The 22,231-nt window shown below is 41.5% G+C and overlaps 1 protein-coding gene across 6 annotated transcripts in view; it reads right to left on the minus strand.

Annotated features, from left to right (window-relative positions):
- The window catches only part of LOC102241335 (zinc finger protein 235), a 117,067-nt gene that overhangs the window by 12,317 nt on the left and 82,519 nt on the right, over positions 1-22,231 (minus strand). For 5 of the 6 annotated variants that reach the window (XM_014533514.1, XM_014533516.1, XM_014533515.1 and 2 more), the window contains one exon: positions 13,147-16,487. In XM_014533514.1, the coding sequence (XP_014389000.1) occupies positions 14,011-16,487 (2,477 nt within the window). In that variant the 3' untranslated portion in view covers positions 13,147-14,010. Of the gene's footprint in view, positions 1-5,568; positions 5,632-7,402; positions 16,488-22,231 lie in introns of those variants that run through there. The other variant, XM_014533522.1, reaches the window with a different exon arrangement.

Genomic DNA, 22,231 nt, shown 5'->3' on the forward strand with positions numbered 1-22,231 from the left:
ATATATATATATACTAACATGTCAATAAAAAAACCCAGAAACTTAACTATAATGCATACATGGTTTAACTTAGAATTAAAGAAAGAATGTAGCTCTTCTTGTTTGAAAACAACTAAAATTCTTTTCTCTGAGTTCAGTATCATCTGGACTTGGTTGCACCAAAATATACTTTAGATATTTTTCCCCACAAAATGTGAGGCACCATGTATCAGAAAACAGTCCCTACAACTTTAAGGAGAGAAAAAAATTGAATTCTCAGAATTTCTGTTTGGGGGAAAAAGGGTTTTATGTTGGAAAACTGTCATTGCAAACAACTTTAAAGTGGTGAAATTCATAAAATACAAAAATAGAGGAAAATATTAGGTGCAGACAAAAAGAGGCCACATACTAAACCTGACAAGCTCAGGGGAGGCCTGCATGGCAGCCTTAAAAACTCAGAGACCGAAAGCGACCACAAAGGATGGTCTCCCTAAAATTAAAACTTTTTAACTAAAAGCAGTTTATGGCAGGTAGTCATGTCCTAGGCTAGAATCTTCCCTGACAAAAGTCAATCTTTACCTTAATTGAGCCTGTCTACTGTCTTTTTGCATCTGCAATAACACACCTTTGCAATGTCAAAGCACAGGCACTGCACCAGATCGGACACCACAAATCCCCTCATTGCTATTAACCGCTGACCGTTAACTATGCTGCACCCACCTACATAAAAGAAGTATGTGTCTATCATTTTACTTCTTATCCAATCCCAGAGGTTCCCCCCACTGCCCCCCCACTTTACTTTCTCCCACCTCCCTAAACTGTCACCAGTGGCTTTCATGTAACCCACTGATGTCTTCTCTTTTTCTTGTAATGTATAAAATAAGGTGCAAAACTGCCATTCTCTAGAGCAGCGGTTCTCAACCTGTGGGTCGCGACCCCTTTGGCCTGTGGGTCAAACGACCCTCTCACAGGGTCGCCTAAGACCATCCTGCATATCAGATATTTACATTACGATTCATAACAGTAGCAACATTACAGTTATGAAGTAGCAACAAAAATAATTTTATGGTTAGGTCACAACATGAGGAACTGTATTTAAAGGGCCAGAAGGTTGAGAATCACTGCTCTAGAGCATTTTCTCAATCTGTTGAGATTTTACTTCCCAGCAATTGTCGACAGGTTTGACTCAAACACAAAAATTCTTCACAGGCTTGAATGTTTCTTACATTGACTTAGGTATACTGTGGGAAATGATGTGGCCATTTAAGTCACAGGTGATATAAAATTAAACTTTAAAAAAATCCAAAATGGTAAGCTGAGATTACAAATATATATGTGTAAATACAAATGAAAAAGATATGTGGAAAAATAAACAACAAATTAGTAAACATGTTTATAGCGTGGGAGTTTTTTTTTTTAATTTAAAATAAATACCTATTGGGAGAGTCCAAAATGGCAGCAGAGTAAGTGGATGCTACACTGACACACTCCCAGGAAGAAACTGGAATTACAACTAAAACAGAGAAAAACCATCCTGAATAATCAACTGAAGATTAGCTGGAGAGATCCCTATAACCATGGACAGAAAGTGGAGACCACATGGAGACTGGTAGGAAGTGCAGAGGAGCGAAAGGCTGGCCGGGCTCCCACAGACAGCAGCTGAAGTTCTGGAGAGATATCTCGGCTCTGGAGGTTCCCATTGAGAATTCTGGAGTCTAAACCCCAAGCTGGGTTCCCCAGTCCAGAGCACCAGAACCAAGAAAGGTGCTCACAGAACATCTGGTTGTGAAAAGCTTTAGGGATGATGTCTGCCAAGGAGAGATGGCTGGAAATGCAGGCACCTCTTAAAGGACCAATGCACAAAATTTTGTGTACAGACACTCACCTTGGGCTCCAGCAGAGGGAGGGCAGAGTGGACTGGAGCTGTATGAGCAAAAGCCAGGGTTGGGAGTTCTGGGGTTAGACCTTGGAAAGCAGACACCCCAGGTTCCTATTCTGAGTCATTCCCTCACACTGCAGAAGACATCTTTCTCTGAGGGACCTTTGCTATCCAGGCAGTTTTTGCCTGGGGGGGAGGGGGGGAGGCAATTGCCCCACCCTATTGGAAAACCCCTTGCCCCACCCTGGGGAGTTTCTGAGGCCCATTACGAGACTGAGAATAGCCCTAACCAGTTTGGCTCAGTGGATAGAGCGTCGGCCTGCAGACTGAAGGGTCCCAGGTTCGATTCCGGTCAAGGGCACGTACCTTGGTTGCGGGCACATCCCCAATAGGGGTTGTGCAGGAGGCAGGTGATCGATGTTTCTCTCTCATCGATGTTTCTAACTCTCTATCCCTCTCCCTTCCTCTCTGTAAAAAAATCAATAAAATATATTAAAAAAAAGAGAGAGACTGAGAATAACAATAAGCCTGCAGGCAGAAGCAATTGCCCCACCATGTTGAAACACTTCTTGCCCCACACGGTGGTTCACAGCCTGAGGCTAATCGAGACCGAATACAATCAGACTGCAGGCAGAGGCAGGTTTCTAGAGACTTTGAGTCTTTGCCTGGTCTAATTCAGGGCCTGGGGCTAGAAAAAGCAGAACTTGGTCCTTTCCAAAGGCACCCAGCCCCAACAGAGGGAGCCACAAGCTGTGGATTGCTGAATGCTCCAAACAGGGTATGCTGGGCCAATCAGAAACAGCATCTGACACTGTCCTATACTAGAGATTGGGAGACACAGCAGATCTATCTAATAGAGTCACAAACCCAAACAGGCAGTCAAAATGGGGAGATAAGAAAACAAGCCTCAAATAACAAGAGAATTCTCCAGTAGAAGAGGTAAATGAAATGGAGATAAGAAATTTATCAAAATGGACAAAGGACCTAAACAGACACTTCTCCAAAGCGGACATACAGATGACCAAGAGACATGAAAAAAATGCTCAAAGTCACTGATCATCAAAGAGATGCAAATTTAAATGACAATGAGGTATCACCTCACACCTATCAGACTGGCTACCTAAAACAAATCAACAAATGACAAATGTTGGTGAGGATGTGGAGAAAAGGGAACCCTAGTACACTGCTGGTGGGAATGCAGACTGGTGCAGCCATTTATGGAAAACAGTATAGTTTCCTCAAAAAATTCAATATGGAACTGCCATTTGACCCAGTGATTCCACTTCTAAGAAACCCAAAACACTAATCAGAAAGAATGTATGCAACCCTATGTTCATAGCAACACAACTTACAATAGCTAAGATCTGGAAACAGCCCAAGTGCCCATCAGTAGATGATTGGGTAAAAAGGCTGTGATACAATTATACCATGGAATACCATGCATCAGTAAAAAAGAAGGATCTCTTACCCTTTGAGACAGCATGGAGGGACCTGGAGAGTATATTATGCTAAGGAAAACAAGCCAGAGAAAGATAGGTATCACATGATCTCATTCATATGTGGAATCAAACAAACAAAATAAATTGATGAACAAAACCAGAGACATAGAAGCATGGAACAGACTGATGAATCTCAGATGGAAGAGATCAACCAAAGAACTTGTGCTCATATAAGCATAACTCATGGGCGCAGACAATATGGTGGCGAAGGCCTGGGGTGGAGGGTGGGGACAGGCTAGAATGGGTCAACTTGGGGGGCAATGGGGACATATGTAATACTTTCAACATTGAAGATTTTTTTAAAGTAAAATTAAAAATACATTTGAATAAATAAAGAAAAATTATAACAAAAGAGATTCCCTTTATGTCTTTAAAAATACAAGAAAATTATTAGATATTGATTTTTTTTAATAAACAAACATTTCTCCCAATGCTGCTTAGATACAGACATAAAAGAAATGCTCTTATGCAGGGTGCAACTATTAGTAAATTCACTAATTAAGAGTAATAATTAAAAGTAAAATTTTTATAACAATTTGCTTCTTCAAACTGATGGCTACTGAGCTTATGGTTGATACCCTTTCAAAAATAATGCAATTTTATTTCTCATTTATACTTTTTGTTTTTTAATCTGCAATCAATATTTTAAAATAATTTTAGTTCAATGAATCAGGGTTTTTGGTTATAAATTTATTTTATTTTGGTAAGAACACTTAACCTTTACCTAAGATCTACCCTCTTAACAGATTTTTAAGTGCACAATAATTTATGGTTGATTATAGGTACCATATTGTACAACAGATCTATAGAGCTTACTTATCTTAGACAAAATGTTCTAGCCACTATGGAAAACTGTATTGAATATCCTCAAAACTTAAAAATAGAACTACCAAGTGATGCAGCAACCCTACTTCTAGTTATTTGTCCTAAAGTATTGAGATTAGGATCTCAAAGAGATATAAGCACTGCCATGTTCATGGCAGCACTATTCACAATAGCTAAGATGAGAAAGCAAACTAAATGTCTGTGGATATGTACATGGATAAAGAAAATGTATACCCATACACTGAAATACTTTGCAGCCTTAAAAAAGAAGGGAATATGCCATACATGGATGAACATTGATGGTGAAATAAAGAGCTTTCCAGACAAAAAAGGCTAAAGGAGATTGTCACTACCAAACCAGCACTGCAAGAAATGCTAAAGGGATTGCTGTAATGAGAAGAACATAAAGAGAATCATTGGCATAGAGAATTAAAATGGCAATAGCCCTAGCCAGTTTTTCTCAGTGGTTAGAGCGTCAGCCTGTAGACTGAAGGGTCCCAGGTTCGATTCTAGTCAAGGGCACATGCTGGGGTTGTGGGCTCGATCCTCAGTAGGGGGTCGTGCAGAAGGCAGCCAATAAATGATGCTCTCTCATCATTGATGTTTCTATCTCTCTCTCCCTTCCTCTCAGGATATGAAAACCTTATCCAAATATAGGCTGTCTACAAGAGACCCACCTCAGAACAAAAGACAAACAGGATGAGAATGAAGGGATGGAAAAAATGTTTCCATGCAAATAGAAATGAAAAAAAAGCTGGGGTGGTAATACTCATATCTGACAAAACAGACTTCAAAATGAAGGCCATCACAAGAGACAATAAAGGTCACTACATAATACTAAAAGGGATCGATCCAACAAGAGGATATAACCCTGGTAAACATACTATATGCACCCAATCAAGGAGCACCTAAATATATAAAAAAACTTCTGGATCTAACGAACAAAATAAACTGTTGAACAAAATAGATTCAAAGACATAGAAGCCTGGAACAGACTGTTGAATCGCAGAAGGAAGGAAAGGTGGTGGGTGAGGGGGAAGAGATCAACCAAAGAACGTATCTGCATACATGCATAACCCATGAACATAGACAATAGAGTGGTGGAGGCCTGGGGCGGGGGTTGGGGCAGGCTATAAGGGATCAATGGGGAAAAAAGGGGGCATAGGTAATACTGTCAACAATAAACATTTAATTTTAAAAATGTAAAAAAAAATACCTATTAATTTTCACGCTATTATTTGGAAATAAGCAAAAAGCAAGAGCCTGTCATACAGCAATTTGTCAAGTGCCTTTGGTTCCCTCTTACCCTTCCCAGGAAGAAATGTGTGTTCGACCTTTGTGAAATGAGATGTCATTTTAAGAAACAGAAAGGCAGACCCAACTCACCTGGAACTTGATCATTTTTCTCCTCTTCCTTGTGAGGAAAGGCAGAGTTCTGGGAAGGCAACACTGGGGAAGGGAAAGACATCATGAGAGAGAGGCTAGGGATGCTGCCAGTCCACAGGGCCCTTCATAGGAGCACAAAGTGGTGCCCCCTTCTCTGGGCAGAGGCAGTGACCACGAAGCTAAGTGAGAAAAGGAGCTGGACCCCAGCCAGCTGCCATTGTTCATCAACATGACTTAAAACAGTCCTACCCCAAGTGCGACTTGACGTTCCAGAGTATTCCTGAACCTGGGTATTGGAGGAAATGAAAGGCAGGCAGGCAGGCAGGCAGGGAGTATAACTTAATGGGGTCAAAATACCTGGGTTCAAATTCTGACATGTCTATGTATTATTTTCTACTCATCAGCAGTGTAAATCTTGAGCAAGTCATTTGTCTCTCTGCGCCTCATTCCAGTCACCTATAAGTGGGGATAATAACGCCAGTATTCCCTGTTTCTTGCAGCTAAAGACAAGCAGGCGTTTAGGATTCAAAAAACTCTCTAGAATGTGATTAAAAAAAAAAAAAGACACAAAGTGACTTTCTAAAAAAATCATTCTTTTAAGAAACCCAGAATTCAGAGATGATTGTTCTGCCCATGAGTTATCATTACCCTCGGAAAAATCTAATTCTGACTGGTTGTCTCAGAGATAATTCCTTGTTAGTAATGACAGTTAAAGTGCTCCGGATTTTCTTCTCCTAACGCGTATAATTACTTGCAAATGTTATGAAGCTGGAAGAGTCTAGACCAGCGGTTCTCAACCTGTGACCCTGTCACAGGGGGCGCCTAAGACCATCGGAAAACACATATATAATTACATATTGTTTTTGTGATTAATCACTATGCTTTAATTATGTTCAATTTGTAACAATGAAATTGGGGGCCACCACAACATGAGGAACCGTATTAAAGGGTCGCGGCATTAGGAAGGTTGAGAACCACTGGTCTAGACAAAGTTTCTTCTCCCATAGGCAAGAAGGTAAATAATGGCTAATAAAAACCTCAGCCTGATAAATCCTGTTGCATTTAAATCAACAACACGGGCTTATTACACAACATTGCACACTGATTGAGGCCCCACCACACGTGTAGTGAGGCACGCTGCAAAGCTGAGGTCACGACTGTTTCCGTGCAATTCAGATACATGCTGTTAATACTATTTTTCTCTCCGATTGCACGGCTGTTTCCACGGAGGACTTGCTCCAGGGTCGGCGGAAGCCCAGAGGCTAGAGAGGGTCCAGGTGCAGAAACAACAGCCCACATCCAGGCATCATCAATGAGGTCCGACCCCATCCCGGGCTCACAGAAGCTTCCGAATAACACGGCGCCTTTCTGAGGTTTACCACAGAATTTATGGTTAGCAGCCAACATTTTACTATGCACGGAGCACTATTTTTAAGCTCCTTATATACAACCTCATTTAATTCTCATAAAAACACCATTGGGAAGAAGTAACCCCCCTTTTTTTTTTTTTGCCGTGAGGAAACTGAGGCAAGGAGAGATCAAGGAACTCGCCCAATATTTTACCAAGAGCAGAAGGCAGAGCTGGCTGTCGGGTCCTCCAGGGAGGACCTGGGGGAGCAGAGAGAGCAGGAGACCCTCAAACTCCAATACCTCGCAAGCCCGCCCCCGATTCGAGAGGCTCAGCTGAGCGGATGCTCGCCGCCGCCGCCTCCACGTCCGCCCTCGGCCGCTGGCCGGGGCTCCCCTTACTCAGGAGGGAAGACCCAGTCACTGCTCGCCCCGCGCCAAGGCAAAGAAGGTTCGGAGAGAGCGCCAGGACGCGGAGTTAACTCACCTAACTGCGAGAACCTCTGCCCCAACCTCGCCTTCCGAGAGCGGAAGTGCCTCGGTCTACTCACGGTTCCTGGACTACATTTCCCAGAATCCCCAAGAGGAAGCGCCTAGTTTTCACGCACTCCGGTACTACGTTTCCCAGAATGCAGCTCGCAGGGCCGCTCTTCCCACCTGTTGGCTTGTTTTGACTAGAGAGGATTCCGATGGAATCACCTATCTGGCGCTTAACTGTCAGATTCCTTTTTGCTTTATTCATTTCTTAAAACTTATGAGAAAATAATTGCGGGTTTTAAAAAATGCGGCCACTTAAAAGAAAAAAGGGAAGACATGGTAATGACAACTGTGTGGGAGGGTAGCTAAGTATGTAGGAAGTCTCAATCTTCAGTGTCCAAACTGTGCAAGCCAGGAGTGGAGGGGAGGAGGGGGAGTGTAGAATAGTGTTTAATTCCTTTACCTCCTCTAATCCAAAGGCACCTAAGATTTCTTGACATGTTTTGCTGAATGAAATTCTTCATTCAAATATTCTAAGAATTTACAAAATGGCAATACAAACATTGATTAGGCTGTAATAGAGAAAAATCTTGAACTTTTAAAAAAATATTAGCTGTTACGGCAAACAAAGGCAGCTCCACTGCAGGTAATTTAAGAAAATATTGTGATGTGTGCATATGTAGTATCCTGAATTGTTTTCTAATTTAGGTTCAGCTTCAGACATTTCATTACATATTTCTGATATCTTCTATATATATAAAAGCCTAAGCGACGGTTGGAACTGAAACTATCAGACAACCGAACAGGCTGAGTGGGGCGACCAGGCCAGCAGGGGGGTTAGTGAGGGACAACCAAATTTTACTTCTTCACCTTTATTTTATCTCCAGTTTTTATTTTCCTCTCTCAATCTTACTTTTTCTAGTTAGATGCAATATGAGGGGCTCATCATCCTATCTAACAAAGAGGGAATATGCTAATTAACCCTCATGCTGTCCCAAAGATGGCAACGCCCATAGTCAATAAGGAGGGAATATGCTAATTGACTGCCCCACCCTCAAGATGGCGGCACCCAGTCCCCTCAGCCCCACCGGGCTTGCAGGCTCCATGTGCCTGCCTCCAGAGTCCCCCAGTCCCCTCAGGCCCCCAGCTGCCCAGGGCCGCCCGAGGCTCAGGTAACCAGGTCCAGCTGAGGCTTGCGCTGCCGGCAGTGGCAGCAGCAGAGGTGTGATGGGGGCATTGCCTTCCCCTGATTGCCAGGTTGCCTCCCACCCCTGAGGGCTCCCAGGCTGTGAGAGGGGGCAGGCGAGGCTGAGGGACCCCTCCTCCAGTACATGAGTTCCTCTAGTCTATATATAAAAAGCTAATGTGCAAAGTGTCCCAACAGGAGTTCGACCAGGAGACCGGGAGTTCTATCTCTCACTATGACATGTGCTGACCACCAGGGGGCGGCACGGAATGAAGGAAGGCCCCAGCCAGCAGCCAGGGAAGGGAGGCCCTGGCTGGCAGCCAGAAGGCCCTGATCAGCCCTAATCGCTGGCTAGGCCAGGGACCCTACCTGTGCACAAATTTCATGCACCGGGCCTCTAGTATATTAACTAAAGTATCTTGTGGTTAAATAGGCCAAGTGAAACCAGGAAGCCATGATTTTTCTCCTAGGAAGAAAATATATTTTGTAGCTTTTTATTATAAAAGTTCAAAAATAGATAAAAGTAGGAGAATAGTAAAATGGACCCAATATACTCCTATCCCAAATTCAAGTTAACATGGTTTTTACCATTAATCTATCACTTTATTTTTTACTTAAAATACAATTTTAAAACAAACCCAACATATCTTTCCAGCCGCAAATACTTTGCTAAATATATTTTTAAAAGAAGTAAAAACATTTCCCCTCAGACTAGCTATAGTGGGCACACTAAGCCAATTTTCCACAAAAAGGCTAAAACTACAAAGAAGATTGTGCTGAGGTTTGAATGAGTTGAGTCCAACTGCAAATCTCGGAAAACGCTATTAGAGGTGCAAGCATTTTGAACTGGGAGGAGATAAGAGAAAGTGCCAAGTGACCTATTTCTAAGCCAAGTGAAAGGCAACAAGCAGTGATTTGAGATCATGGGAAGCACTAATTCAGACAGAAACCCAAAGAGAGACAGACCGATTTCCAGAGGGCACTGCATGGCACGTCTTCCAGGTGGCTCTTCGTTGTTTTGAATAATTGAGTCCTGTTAGTATGAATTCTTGTGGTATCACTAGTCTGTTCAAATTACATATTGCAAATAAACATGAGTATACATATGAAATGTGGTTTGCTAGAGAAATAAAGTAGTCATGCAGTCTCTTTATTCTTACGTGAAGGACTAATCTATCTATACTAATAAAAGGGTAATATGCTAATTAGACCAAATGTCCTTCCGGACAAAGCCCAGTGGCAGGGGCTGAGGCAGAGGTGGTTAGGGGCAATCAGGCAGGCAAGCAGGCAGAGTGGTTAGGGGTGATCAGGCAGGCAGGTGAGCAGTTAGGAGCCAGTGGTTCTGGATTGTGAGAGGGATGTCAGACTGCCAGCAGTCGGACATCCCCCGAGGGGGCCCAGCTTGGAGAGGGTGCAGAAGGGGCTGAGGGACCCCCCCATGCACGAATTTTGTGCACCGGGCCTCTAGTATATATATAAAAGCCTAATATGCTAAGTGTCCAACCGTTCAACCGTACAGCCAGTTGCTATGACACGCACTGACCACCAGGGGGCAGATGCTCCGACTGGTAGGTTAGCTTACTGTTGGGGTCTGGCCGATCGGGACTGAGCGAGGCGAGCCGGACATGCCCTAGAGCCCTCCCACAGTCCCTCACCGTTGGCTAACCTCCTGCATCCCTCCCCAGCCCCAATCATGCACCCGTGGGATCCCTCAGCCTGGCCTGCACTCTATCGCAATCCAGGACCCCTTGGGGGATGTTGGAGAGCTGGTTTTACCCGATCCCACAGGCCAGGCTGAGGGACCCCATTGGTGCAAGAGTTTGTGCACTGGGCCTCTAGCAGGTAATAAAAGGATGTCACTGAGCTGAGCAGTTAGATATGGAGCCAGTTTTGATAGCCAATCCTGGCAGTCAACATTGGGAGTGGAAGAGAATATCAGTCCAGCACATCCTCACCTACATGATGAGTGACAGGATCAGCTGAGAAGGTAAATACTAAGCATAGAAAGAAAAGGGCAGTGGTAGCCCCCCAGGGACTCATCAAAAATTCACAGTGCAGGAAATGGGACAGTGAGGAAGGTATGTTTTTAGTGGTTTTGAGACCCTTCCTAAAAGGAAAGCTATATCTGTCTATGATTTTTGCTTATATACTTTGAACCATTAATAACTGTTGTCTAAAAACTGCGATTCATGTGAGTCTGTTATGACAATTGATTACTTTGTGTTACTACAGGAGTTGAATTGAAATAGAGTAAATTTTGGGGTTCTCAACTTTTCATTGACATTTTAGGAGAGTGAAAAACATTCATCTGTATGAAATAAGTTTAGTAAAAATTAACACATAAACAGTAGAATACTGTGCATCCATTAAAAGAATGTAGCAACCCCGCTGGTGTGGCTCAGGTTGAGTGTCGACCTATGAACCAGGAGGTCATGGTTCAATTCCTGGTTAGGGCACAAGCCTGGGTTGCAGGCTTGATCCCCAGTGGAGGGCATGCAGGAGGCAGCTGATAAGTAATTCTCTTTCATCATTGATGTTTCTCTCTCTCTCTCCCTCTCCCTTCCTCTCTGAAATCAATAAAAATATATTAAAAGTAAATAAAAGTTTAAAAACACCAAATTAGAAAATAGTATGCATAGTATAATTCTAGTTTTAAAAAATATTATACAGAAATATTTGCAAACATAACATGAGGAACAGTATTCACATTATGGCCCTGGACAACATGCTCAGTGGTTAGAGCATCAGCCTGCACACCAGAGGGTCAGGGGTTGGATTCTGGTCAATGGAAGGTACCTGGGTTGCAGGTTCCAACCCCACCCCCAGTCTGGGCATGTGTGGGAGGCAACCAATCGATGTGTCCCTCTCACATCAAGGTTTCTCTCTCCTCTCTCTCCACCCTCCCTTCCACTCTCTCTAAAAAAAAATAAATGGAAAAATATCCTTACTCCTTGGGTGAGGATCGAAAAAAGTAGTCACAGTATGTATCTGAATGAATTTGAATTTTAAAAGATTTTCATTTACACATTGAATTTTTCTCTCCAGTTTATACATGATGTTCAGGCATTAATTTTAAGCCAGTTTATTGCAATGTAATTTACTTATGATAATATTTACTCTTCTTAGTGTACAGTTCTATGAATTTTGCTTGCCAGAGAAAACCACTGTATACATGATGGTGAGTAATCTTTCACACATTATCTATTAAGCATGTATTTGAATATATATGTGTACAGACTTAAATGAACTGGTTATTATGATCCCCATTTTCACTAAACAATATGCATGATTCTTTACTATCATTTTAGGTCTCTTACATACTATCTCTTACATACATATTATAGATAAAGAGAAATTTATCCAAACTCCTATGTATTTCTAGTTTAAAAAAATTACCCTCATTGTACACATCCTTTCTATATTATCATAAATTACTTTATGATTTCCAGATGGGTATGCATATTTGACATTTTTTAAGTTTTTTAATTTTTTGATTTATTTTAGAGGTAGAGGGAGGGAAATATCGATTTGTTGTTTCAGTTATTTCTGCATTCATTGGTTGCTTTTAAAAAAATGCTCACCCAAGGATTTTTCCCATTGATTTTTAAAGAAAGTGGGAGGGAGTGAGGGGAGGGAAAAGGGGAAGAGAGAGAGAAATATGATATGAAAAACATTAATTGGTTGCCTCCTGCAGGTACCTGACTGGGGTTGGGGATTGAACCTGCAACCAAGGTACATGCCTTGACTGGGAATCAAACCCAGGACATTACAGGGCACAGGACTGTGCGAGCCACGTCCTGCGTGGTTCAGGGTTCGGGATCTGGAGAAGGGCTGCGTGCAAATGACAGAGACGAGACAAGTAATAATAATTTGGAAATATTGGGGGCCAGGTGGGAAGCCCAACACAAGGGGAAGGACTTCCACTGGTGCCCAGGCTTTGCCAACCTTTTATTCAATTTTGGATACACATATAGCCCTTAGGCAGGCAATTCCGGTAACAGACAGACTATCTTAAAGGTCAGTAAATATTAATAAAGATTTACTCTGAGAATATTTGGGTTCCTTGTTTACACTTCTCTGATAGTGAAGACAATGGGTAGCTTCCAACAAAGGATGACACTCTACCCCACTGAGCCACACTGGCCAGACAGCTGACTGCTTCTTGTATTTACCCTGAAAGGGGATTGAGCCCAAACCTTGGCTTATGGGGACGACACTCTAACCAACTGAGCTACCTGGCCAGAGTGCATATTTGACATATATTGTGTCACTAACTCTTCTCTAACAAGCTTATACTTTTCATTACCACCAACAATATAATTGTTCTTGAAGAGACCACCAAGTAAAAGGCAATCATATCCTCATAATCAATATGTTTGATTAAATTTCTAAAATTCAATATTTTTCCTTTCTTTGTGTGTATGGGGATGGAAAACTTGACAAAATTAAAGTCCTCCAAACTCATTACAGATCCTGCCTAAGGAGGTTAAATTGAGTAAAGGCTATAACTCAGAGACCAGTCAGATCAAAAAAGGCTCTGATGGAAAGATGGAGATTAAAAATAAGCATTGTAATTTTGACATTTATTAAGAAAGTATTTTTCATTAGTAACCATTTCTGACACTTTCCAAATATTACAGTAAAATTCTGCCTTAACACACAGGCAGGAGTAAAAATTCAATTATGTAAAATGCAGTGTTCCATTTTTGCAAAGTTAACCAGAAACATTACCAGTTTGCACTGTCATTTAAAGTGCACATATGTACATACTGACACACACACACACACAGCTAAAATTTTTAAACTGATAGTATATAAAAGTGACCAGATAGTAAGAAATTCAGCTCATCCCTACTTAAGATAGCATATAGGGCAGAAATAAATCCTAACAGGGTTACAACCAAATTCATGTGATTTCAGATTGAAATACTACTCGATGTTCCACGTTTCAAATACTTGATTATATTAAGGTTACTTGCAGTCTTCCAAATACATGTCTTTTTGGGGTGGGGAAATGAGCTTATTAAAAATTTCAATACACACTTTGTCATTTAGCAAAAAGTACTGAGCACCTACATTGAGTTAGGCAATGATATAGTCTTAGCAGTGAATGAAGCTCCTCCCCTTAAGCTTACATTCTAGTGGATATGGATTTAGGCATGCTCATCATTGTACTTTTGTTAAATTCCTGACCGTACTTTATAAGCCCTAGTGCAACTAGTTAAAGTCATGTGCAATGACTGATGCTATACATCCCTTATGAAACCTCTCTCATTAGATATCTGCTGTGTGGTCTCCTATTGTGAATATTGTGAGATTGGGTTAAAACATCACATTTTCATGAAAGATAATCTTTTTCTACTATAAGAACTCTAGTAAATGGGAAAATTCAGCTTCCATTTGAGGACTTAAAAACAAAACAAAATACCATTTTATAGGATTTCATTTGTGTATGGATTATCTGATGGATAATGCTTACCATACTGCTCACTTTTATAAAATGTATCACTGTGGACTCTTTGATGAATTAGGAGACCTGAGCTCCAACGAAAACCCTTACCACATGCATCACATTTGTATGGTTTCTCTCCTGTGTGGACTCTCTGGTGAGCCTGAAGATTTGATCTCTGACTGAAGCCCTTTCCACACACCTCACATTTATATGGCTTTTCCCCAGTGTGGACTCTGTGATGGGCTTGAAGACTTGAGAATCCACTGAAACCCTTGCCACACTGTTCACATTTATAGGCCCTCCCTTCTATGTGGATCCTCTGATGTGCTTGAAGACGTGAACTCTCACTGAAGCGCTTCGTACAAACCTCACACTTGTATGGTTTCCCTCCTGTGTGAACCCTCCGATGTGCTTCAAGGCGTGAACTCTGACTAAAGCCCTTCCCACACATCTCACATTTATATGGCTTCACTCTAGTGTGGACCCTCTGATGACCTTGAAGATATGCTCTCTGACTGAAGCCCTTCCCACACACCTCACATATGTATGGTCTCTCTCCAGTGTGGACACTCTGGTGGCTTTGAAGATATGATCTCTGACTGAAGCTCTTACCACACTCATCACATTGGTATGGCTTCTCTCCTGTGTGAACTCTCTGATGGGCCAAAAGAGTTGAGGCCTTACTGAAGCCCTTATCACATTCTCCACATTTATAGGGTTTCTCTCCTGTGTGAACCCTCTGATGAATTTGAAGATTAAAGCTCCAACTGAATCCCTTCCCACACTCCTCACATTTGTAGGGTTTTTCTCCAGTGTGGACTCTCTGATGGCCTTGAAGGTGTGAACTCCGACTAAAGCCCTTCCCACACTCCTCACACTTATATGGTTTTTCACCAGTGTGAACTCTCTGGTGGCCTTGAAGGTATGAATTGCGACTGAAGCCCCTCCCACACTCTTCACATTTGTATGGTTTTTCTCCAGTGTGGACTCTCTGATGGGCTTGAAGGTATGAACTGCGACTGAATCCCTTATCACACTCCTCACATTTATAAGGTTTCTCTCCTGTGTGGACTCTTTGATGGACATTAAAAACTGATCTATGACTGAAGCCTTTACCACAAGCATTGCATTTGTATGGCTTCTCTCCAGTGTGGACTCTCTGGTGACCTTTAAGTTTTAAACTCCAATTGAAGCCATTTCCACACTCCTTATATGGTTTCTCTCCAATGTGAGTTTTCTGATGGCCTTGAAGATAAGAATTTTGGCTGAAGCTGTTACCACATGAATGTTTATAGGGTTGTTCCCTAGGGTGGACTATCTGAAGGTCTTGAAAATGTGAGGGCAGACTGAAGCCATTAGCACACTCCTCCGAATTATAAGGAATCTCTTCCATGTGAACTCTATGCTGAATATTAAGATTTGAATTACAAATGAAATCTTCCTCATACTCTACATCTGTGCAGAGTTTCTCTTCAGTGTGGACTTTCTGATGGACTTGCAGATGAGAACTATGATTAAGGACATTCCCATTCTCCTTATATTCATGGGGTTCCTGCCCAGTGCTAACCCTAAAAATACCACTGAGGTCTAAGCTGTGACTGAAGGCTTTCTCACAACTATAGGATGTCTTTCCTGTGTGAATAAGTCCATCCATGTTACGAGAGGAGCACCGATTCAAGTTCTCACCATATTCACATATACACGGCTTCTCTTCTGTATGTTCTCTCTGATGGGATTGCAGATGTGAACTCTCCAAAATACAATCATCTCTTCTATGAACACATTGATGAATATGAAGAACTGAATTATAACTACAGCCCTTTCCACATGGACTGTATGTATGGGGTTCCCCTTCTAACTGTTGATGAACCTCAGAGCTGAAGTCATCCCTGATGACTTTTCTGTAATCATTATAGGGGCAGGGCTTTTGTCTTGTTTGAATTAAATCTTGATTATTCAGTGACACCTTCCTAATGTCTTCTCCACAGTCATGGCAGTTGTGGGTTTTTTCTTTTCTGTGTCCTCTCAGATTGTCATTGTGATGTGAGATCCAACTGACACCATCACACTCACAGATACTATTTTTCATGGAAACTTGTTGACATCTACACTGATAATTATGTGGCTCTGCCAGACACATTTTACTCCAAGAATGCTGGGCTCTCCAATATGGAAATTCTTGATTTTTTATGTAATCGGAACCATCCTCTCCAGGAGTCAATATATAGTTCCCATCTTCAGAAATCTGCATTGGTATTCCTGCCCAAACCTGGCAGGGGGAATCACCTTGTTTTTGCAACTTAGAAATATTCCTTTGAAAATTTTTCATGGAATCTTGACACCTGGTTAACCCATTTGCACCCTGTTGCCAAGTCTGCCAGGAGGAAAGCTCTTTGGGAGAAAGGTAGCTTAATCCCACTTCTTGAAAACTCTTCACATTATGTTGGTTCTTGATTCCTATAAGGATAAAGAGAACTTAGACATATACACAGTGAATGCTTTATACATATTTCAAGATTTTGCACTTAAGTTATAACATGAAACTTCAATGAACTGGAGGAATATTCATGTGACCACCTCTAAGAATACTTAGAAAATGGCTCTTCTGCCCGGCAGTGGGGCTTAGGGGTTGAGCGTTGATCTATGAACAAGGAGGTCATGGTTCGATTCCTGGTCAGGGCACATGCCCAAGTTGTGGGCTCAATCCCCAGTAGGGGGCATGCAGGAGGCAGCCGATCAATGTTTGTCTCTCATCATTAATGTTTCTATTTCTCTCCCTCCCCGTTCTTCTCTTAAATCAATAAAAATATATTTTTTGCCCTAGCTGGTTTGGCTCGGAGGGTAGAGTGTCAGCCTGAGGACTGAAGGGTCCTAGGTTCGATTCCGGTCAAGGGTGCATGCCTAGGTTTCAGGCTCAATCCCCAGTAGGGGGCATGCAGGAGGCAGCCAATCAATGATCTTCTCTCATCATTGATGTTTCTATCTCTCTTCCCTCTCCCTTCCTCTCTGAAATCAATAAAATTATATTTAAAACCATATATATATTTATATATATATATAAATGTTTATATAAATACATACACACACATATACATACATACTAGGGTCCCAGTGCACAAACTCGTGCACCTTGAAAGGAACTGTGTGCCATGAGGCTGCAGTTGGCACAGGGGCGGGTCTCGGCCCATGCTCTGCGACCCCACCTGGCCCCTCCTGCCACGGCCTCCAGGTCCCGTCTGCTGGCAGCCCCACTCCCACCACGGCCGCTCCCACGTGCTGATGGCACCGGCCCACTTGCACCCACTGAAGGCGCAGAACAATTGGAGCCGGAGCCAGCATTGGGTGCGAGTGGGGCCGGCACCGTCAGCAGGTGCAAGCGGCAGCTGCTGCCCCAATCGCCCCTCAGGAGCAGGGGGGGGTGGAGAAGCCCTCAGGGGCAATCAGGGCCAGCAGCCATCGCTCTCACCCACTAATGGTGCCAAGCAATTGGGACTGGTGCCGGGCACCGGCAGTGGGTGCAAGCGGCGTCTCTGGCACCAGCAGCAGGTGCAAACAGGGCTAGCGCTGGCAGGTGCAAGCACTGGGCGGGACCGCAGTGTGCAAGAAGGCGCCAGCAGCAGGTGCAAATGGGGCTGGCGCTGGCAGCAGGTGCAAGCACTGGGCGGGACCGCAGTGTGCAAGAGCAAAGAATTTTCAGTAACCACCGGAGGCTCTCCCCGATGACAGCGACCGATGCCCTGCCTTGGTCTGGGGCCCCTGCTCACTTGCTCCACCATCCCACCACAGCCGATGCCTGCCATGTTCCCCCCTTCCCCCTGGTGGTCAGCACGCATCATAGTGACCAGTTGTTTGGTTGTTCTGCCATTCGGTCTATTTGCATATTAGCCCTTTATTATATAGGGGATATATATATATATAAAATGGCTGTTCTTTAGCTACATCAGGAATATAAGTAGAATTCATATAATTGGGGATACATGTTTCAAAGTCAGGGCTTTGCAACACAGCTGGATATTAAACGTGGTGGCCCTGTTCAAAGGTTTAGTAAAACCATACACATTATCATGGATTGCCTGGAGATGCCAAGGAAAAAATAGAAGGGGATAGTCTCAAATTAGAAATAATATTTTTCAAGTGGACAAATCCTTTTTGTCCTGATAATAACTTTTTCTTTTATCTCTAGCACATTGGCATGATAATGTTTGAGTTTGTCTGTTAAATTGTGTGCAGACGATGGCAAATATAGATCTTTAATCGATATTTGAGGCATCATGTGGACTATCTCTCATAAGGTATTTATCATCATGAGAATAATAAGTTCTTCTAAGTCACTGTAAGCCTTTATCAGTTTTAACTCCTTTCAAAGGATATCTCACAATTACCAAGGGCCATGGTGCAGATCAGAATGTGAAACAGAGACAGAATTTCAAAGACATCAGAAAAAATGGAGGCTGAGGGAGGTAAGCAGAGCCAAATTTCATGGCAGCTGTAGGTGTCCTTTAAGGCAAGTTATCAAACAAACAAAACTCAGTGAACACTGATGTTGGCTTGCACCATTTTATTGTAAAGTTACTTTAATGTTTAGGGACTCTAAGTCACCAGAAGAGTTGAAGCCAGGAGTGTTTGGATGGAAATGGATTGTCACTTAGTTATTAAAGCTCAGATTATAAACAGATAGCAGATGTTCAATAACCTGCAAGAAGTAGCCTTCCTGAGGACACCTGGTTCAACATGGTTAAAGTAATAATATGTACTCTTCTAACACTTGGCAGTACATTAATTTTCTATAGCAGCCAGAAAAGAAAGCAGTAAAAGAGTATTTTGGGGGGGGGGGGGGGGCTAACAAATTATCTTCAAACATAATCATGTTTCCTATCTATTTGTACCTGGTGTCTCTCCACATTGGAATGTATTATCCACAAGAACAAGCACTTTGTTTTGTGCACCGTATTACCCTTAGTGCCTAAAACAGTGATGGCTAACCTATGACACGCGTGTCAGAGGTGACACGCGAACTCATTTTTTGGTTGATTTTTCTTTGTTAAATGGCATTTAAATATATAAAATAAATATCAAAAATATAAGTCTTTGTTTTACTATGGTTGCAAATATCAAAAAATTTCTATATGTGACACGGCACCAGAGTTAAGTTAGGGTTTTCCAAAATGCTGACAGCACGCCGAGCTCAAAAGGTTCGCCATCACTGGCCTAATACATTCCTAGCGAATAGTAGTTTTGTAATAAGCATAAATCATAGTTTGCATCATTCTCACTCACAGAACTACAAGGGCATGTATATGTAAGTTATTTTTCATGGGAAAAGAACCAGTGATGGCAATTTTGCTGCAAAGCTGAAAAGACTGTATGAGAGGTAGGGCTACACGGAGGCATCTATCACCTGCTCATGAGAACAGCAAAGGTCACAAGAATGCCTTGTTGATTGAATCATTTTAATTTTTTTAAAAAATATATTTTATTGATTTTTTACAGAGAGGAAGGGAGAGAGAGAGAGAGTTAGAAACATCGATGAGAGAGAAACATTGATCAGCTGCCTCCTGCAGTTTTTTTTCGGATTCCACAAAAAAGTGAAACAATATGGTATTTGTCTTTGTCTGAGTTATTTCACTAAACATAACACCCTCTAGATCCATCCATGTTGTCACAAATGTTAAGATGTCATTCTTTTTATTACTGCATAATATTCCATTGAATATATATATACTAATAAAAGCGTAATATGATAATTAGTCCAGACATCTTCCAGATGACCTTCTGGACATCCTTCCGGAAAAAGCCATGGTGATATATATGTATATATATCATCTTCTTTATGCATTCATCTATTGATAGACACCTAGGTTGCTTCCATATTGTAGCTATTATAAATAATGCTACAATGAACACAGGGGTGCACATATCTTTTTAAATTAGTGTTTTGTTTTTGTTTTCTTTGGTTAAATACCCAGAAGTGAAATTGCTGGGTCTTATGATATATCTATTTTTAGTTTTCTGAGGAACCTCCATACTGTATTCCATAGGAGCTGCACCAGTTTCTGTCTCACCAACAGGGTACAAAGGTTCCTTTTTCTCCACATTCTCTCCAACACTTGTTGCATTTGCCTAATAATTAGTGATGTTGAACATCTTTTCATATGCCTGTTGGCCATCTGCATGTCTTCTTTGGAAAAATGCTTGTTCAAATTCTCTGCCCATTTTAAAATCAGGTTGCTTGTTTTTTTTATTGTTGAGTTGTATGAATTATTTCTATATTTTATATATTTAACCCCTTATCAGAGGTATGATTAGCAAATATCTTCTCCCATTCGGTAGGTTACCTTTTCGTTTTGATAATAATTTCCTTCGTTGTGCAGAAGCTTTTTAGTTTGATGTAGTCCCACTTGTTTGAATTTGCTGTTGTTTCCCTTGACTTTGGATGACTTCTTTCTTTTTTTCATGTTAGTCCTCAGCAAATAATGTCAATTCAATCTTTGAAATATATTCAGAATCCAACCACTTCTTTTTTAAAAAAATATATTTTTATTGATTTTTTTACAGAGAGGAAGGGAGAGAGAGATAGAGAGTTAGAGACATCGATGAGAGAGAAACATCGATCAGCTGCCTCCTGCACATCTCCTACTGGGGATGTGCCCGCAACCCAGGTACATGCCCTTGACCAGAATCGAACCTGGGACCTTTCAGTCCGCAGGCCGACACTCTATCCACTGAGCCAAACCGGTTTCGGCGAATCATTTTAATTTTTAAAAAATATATATACTAGAGGCCCGATGCACAAAATTTGTGCAAGGGGCTTGGCTGTCCAGCTGTCCGGTCTAATTAGCATATTATGCTTTTATTATTATAGATATTTTAAATCTTCACTTGAGGATAAATTTTTTATTTTTGAGAGAGAGATTAATGTGAGAAACATCAATCAGTTGCCTTCTGTACCTGCCCCGACCAGGGATCAAACCTTCATGTTAGGTATGTGCCATGACTTGGAATCAAACCCACAACCTTTTTTGGTGTACCAGATGACATTCTAACTAGTTGAGCCACCTGGCCAGGCAAATCTTTTTCATTGTAAAAATAATCTTTAGCCCAGCCGGTGTGGTTCAGTGGTTGAATATGACCCATGAACTAGGAGATCATGGTTCAATTCCTGGTCAGGGCACATGTCCAGCTTTTGGGCTAGATTCCCAGTAGGGGGCGTGCAGGAGACAGCCAATCAATTATTCTCACTCATCTTTGATTTTTTTTCTCTCTTTCTCTCTCTCCCTTAGTCTCTCTCTCAAAAAAAAATTTTTTTTAAATAACCTTTATGTTGCTATATATTTTCTCACACAAAATCTTACCTTTAGCCCCTCCCTATCTTCGAGTTAATAAAAAGGGAAAAGGAAAAGGCCATACTGATGATTGTGTGACGTTCTACTTGGAAACTACCCTGCATTGATCCCAGGGTAACACTTATGGCACATTTTTAAGATTTCAGTCCTTAAAAAAATTCTTAGTGAGGTTTCTGGCTTCTCAAAAGTAAATCTTCAGTTATTACATTAATATTTTATCACCTGAAGGTGAAATGAGGCATACTGTAGGAGGCATGCCAGATAAAGTAAATAGCTTATATGTAAAAAGTTTGGGCCTTTACCTAGTTAATCATAATGCTTATAGTTTTGTTTTGGTATCATCAAAAACATTCAATATTCATCCAAAAAGATACAGTTTAGTGTGTCGTGTCTTTTGGAACTGACATGGTGGCATTAGGACCTGAAAGCAGCTTGTTACTGAAAGCCCAATTTCTTACAATTTTCAATAGAAATTTGTACAAAATTTATGACGTAAGAATCTCTCAAATATACAAAAGAGATTTAAGGGTTTTTTTTTGTTTTTGTTTTTTTTTTTACCAGCATTTTTAATGTTAAGGCATAGAGGGGGAAACTGTAATTTCATTTAGTTTCAGCCTCTCATGGAAAAGATCACATATTTAACATTAATTTTAAATAAATCAACTTTTTTTGATGAAGAAAATATGCACTGCAAAAAAGCACTGGAAGACATCACTTAAAGATTTTACATCTTCTTAGTAATCCTTTAGAGTTTGAGAAAGTCAGCCATTCCAGTCCTGTATTAATTCATTCAATAATGAAGATGTCATACCAGGTGTACCGGTTAATAATGCGGATTTTGTAATCAAAGAAAACATG

This window comes from Myotis brandtii, unplaced genomic scaffold, assembly GCF_000412655.1.
Source record: "Myotis brandtii unplaced genomic scaffold, ASM41265v1 scaffold987, whole genome shotgun sequence".
Lineage (NCBI taxonomy): Eukaryota > Metazoa > Chordata > Mammalia > Chiroptera > Vespertilionidae > Myotis > Myotis brandtii.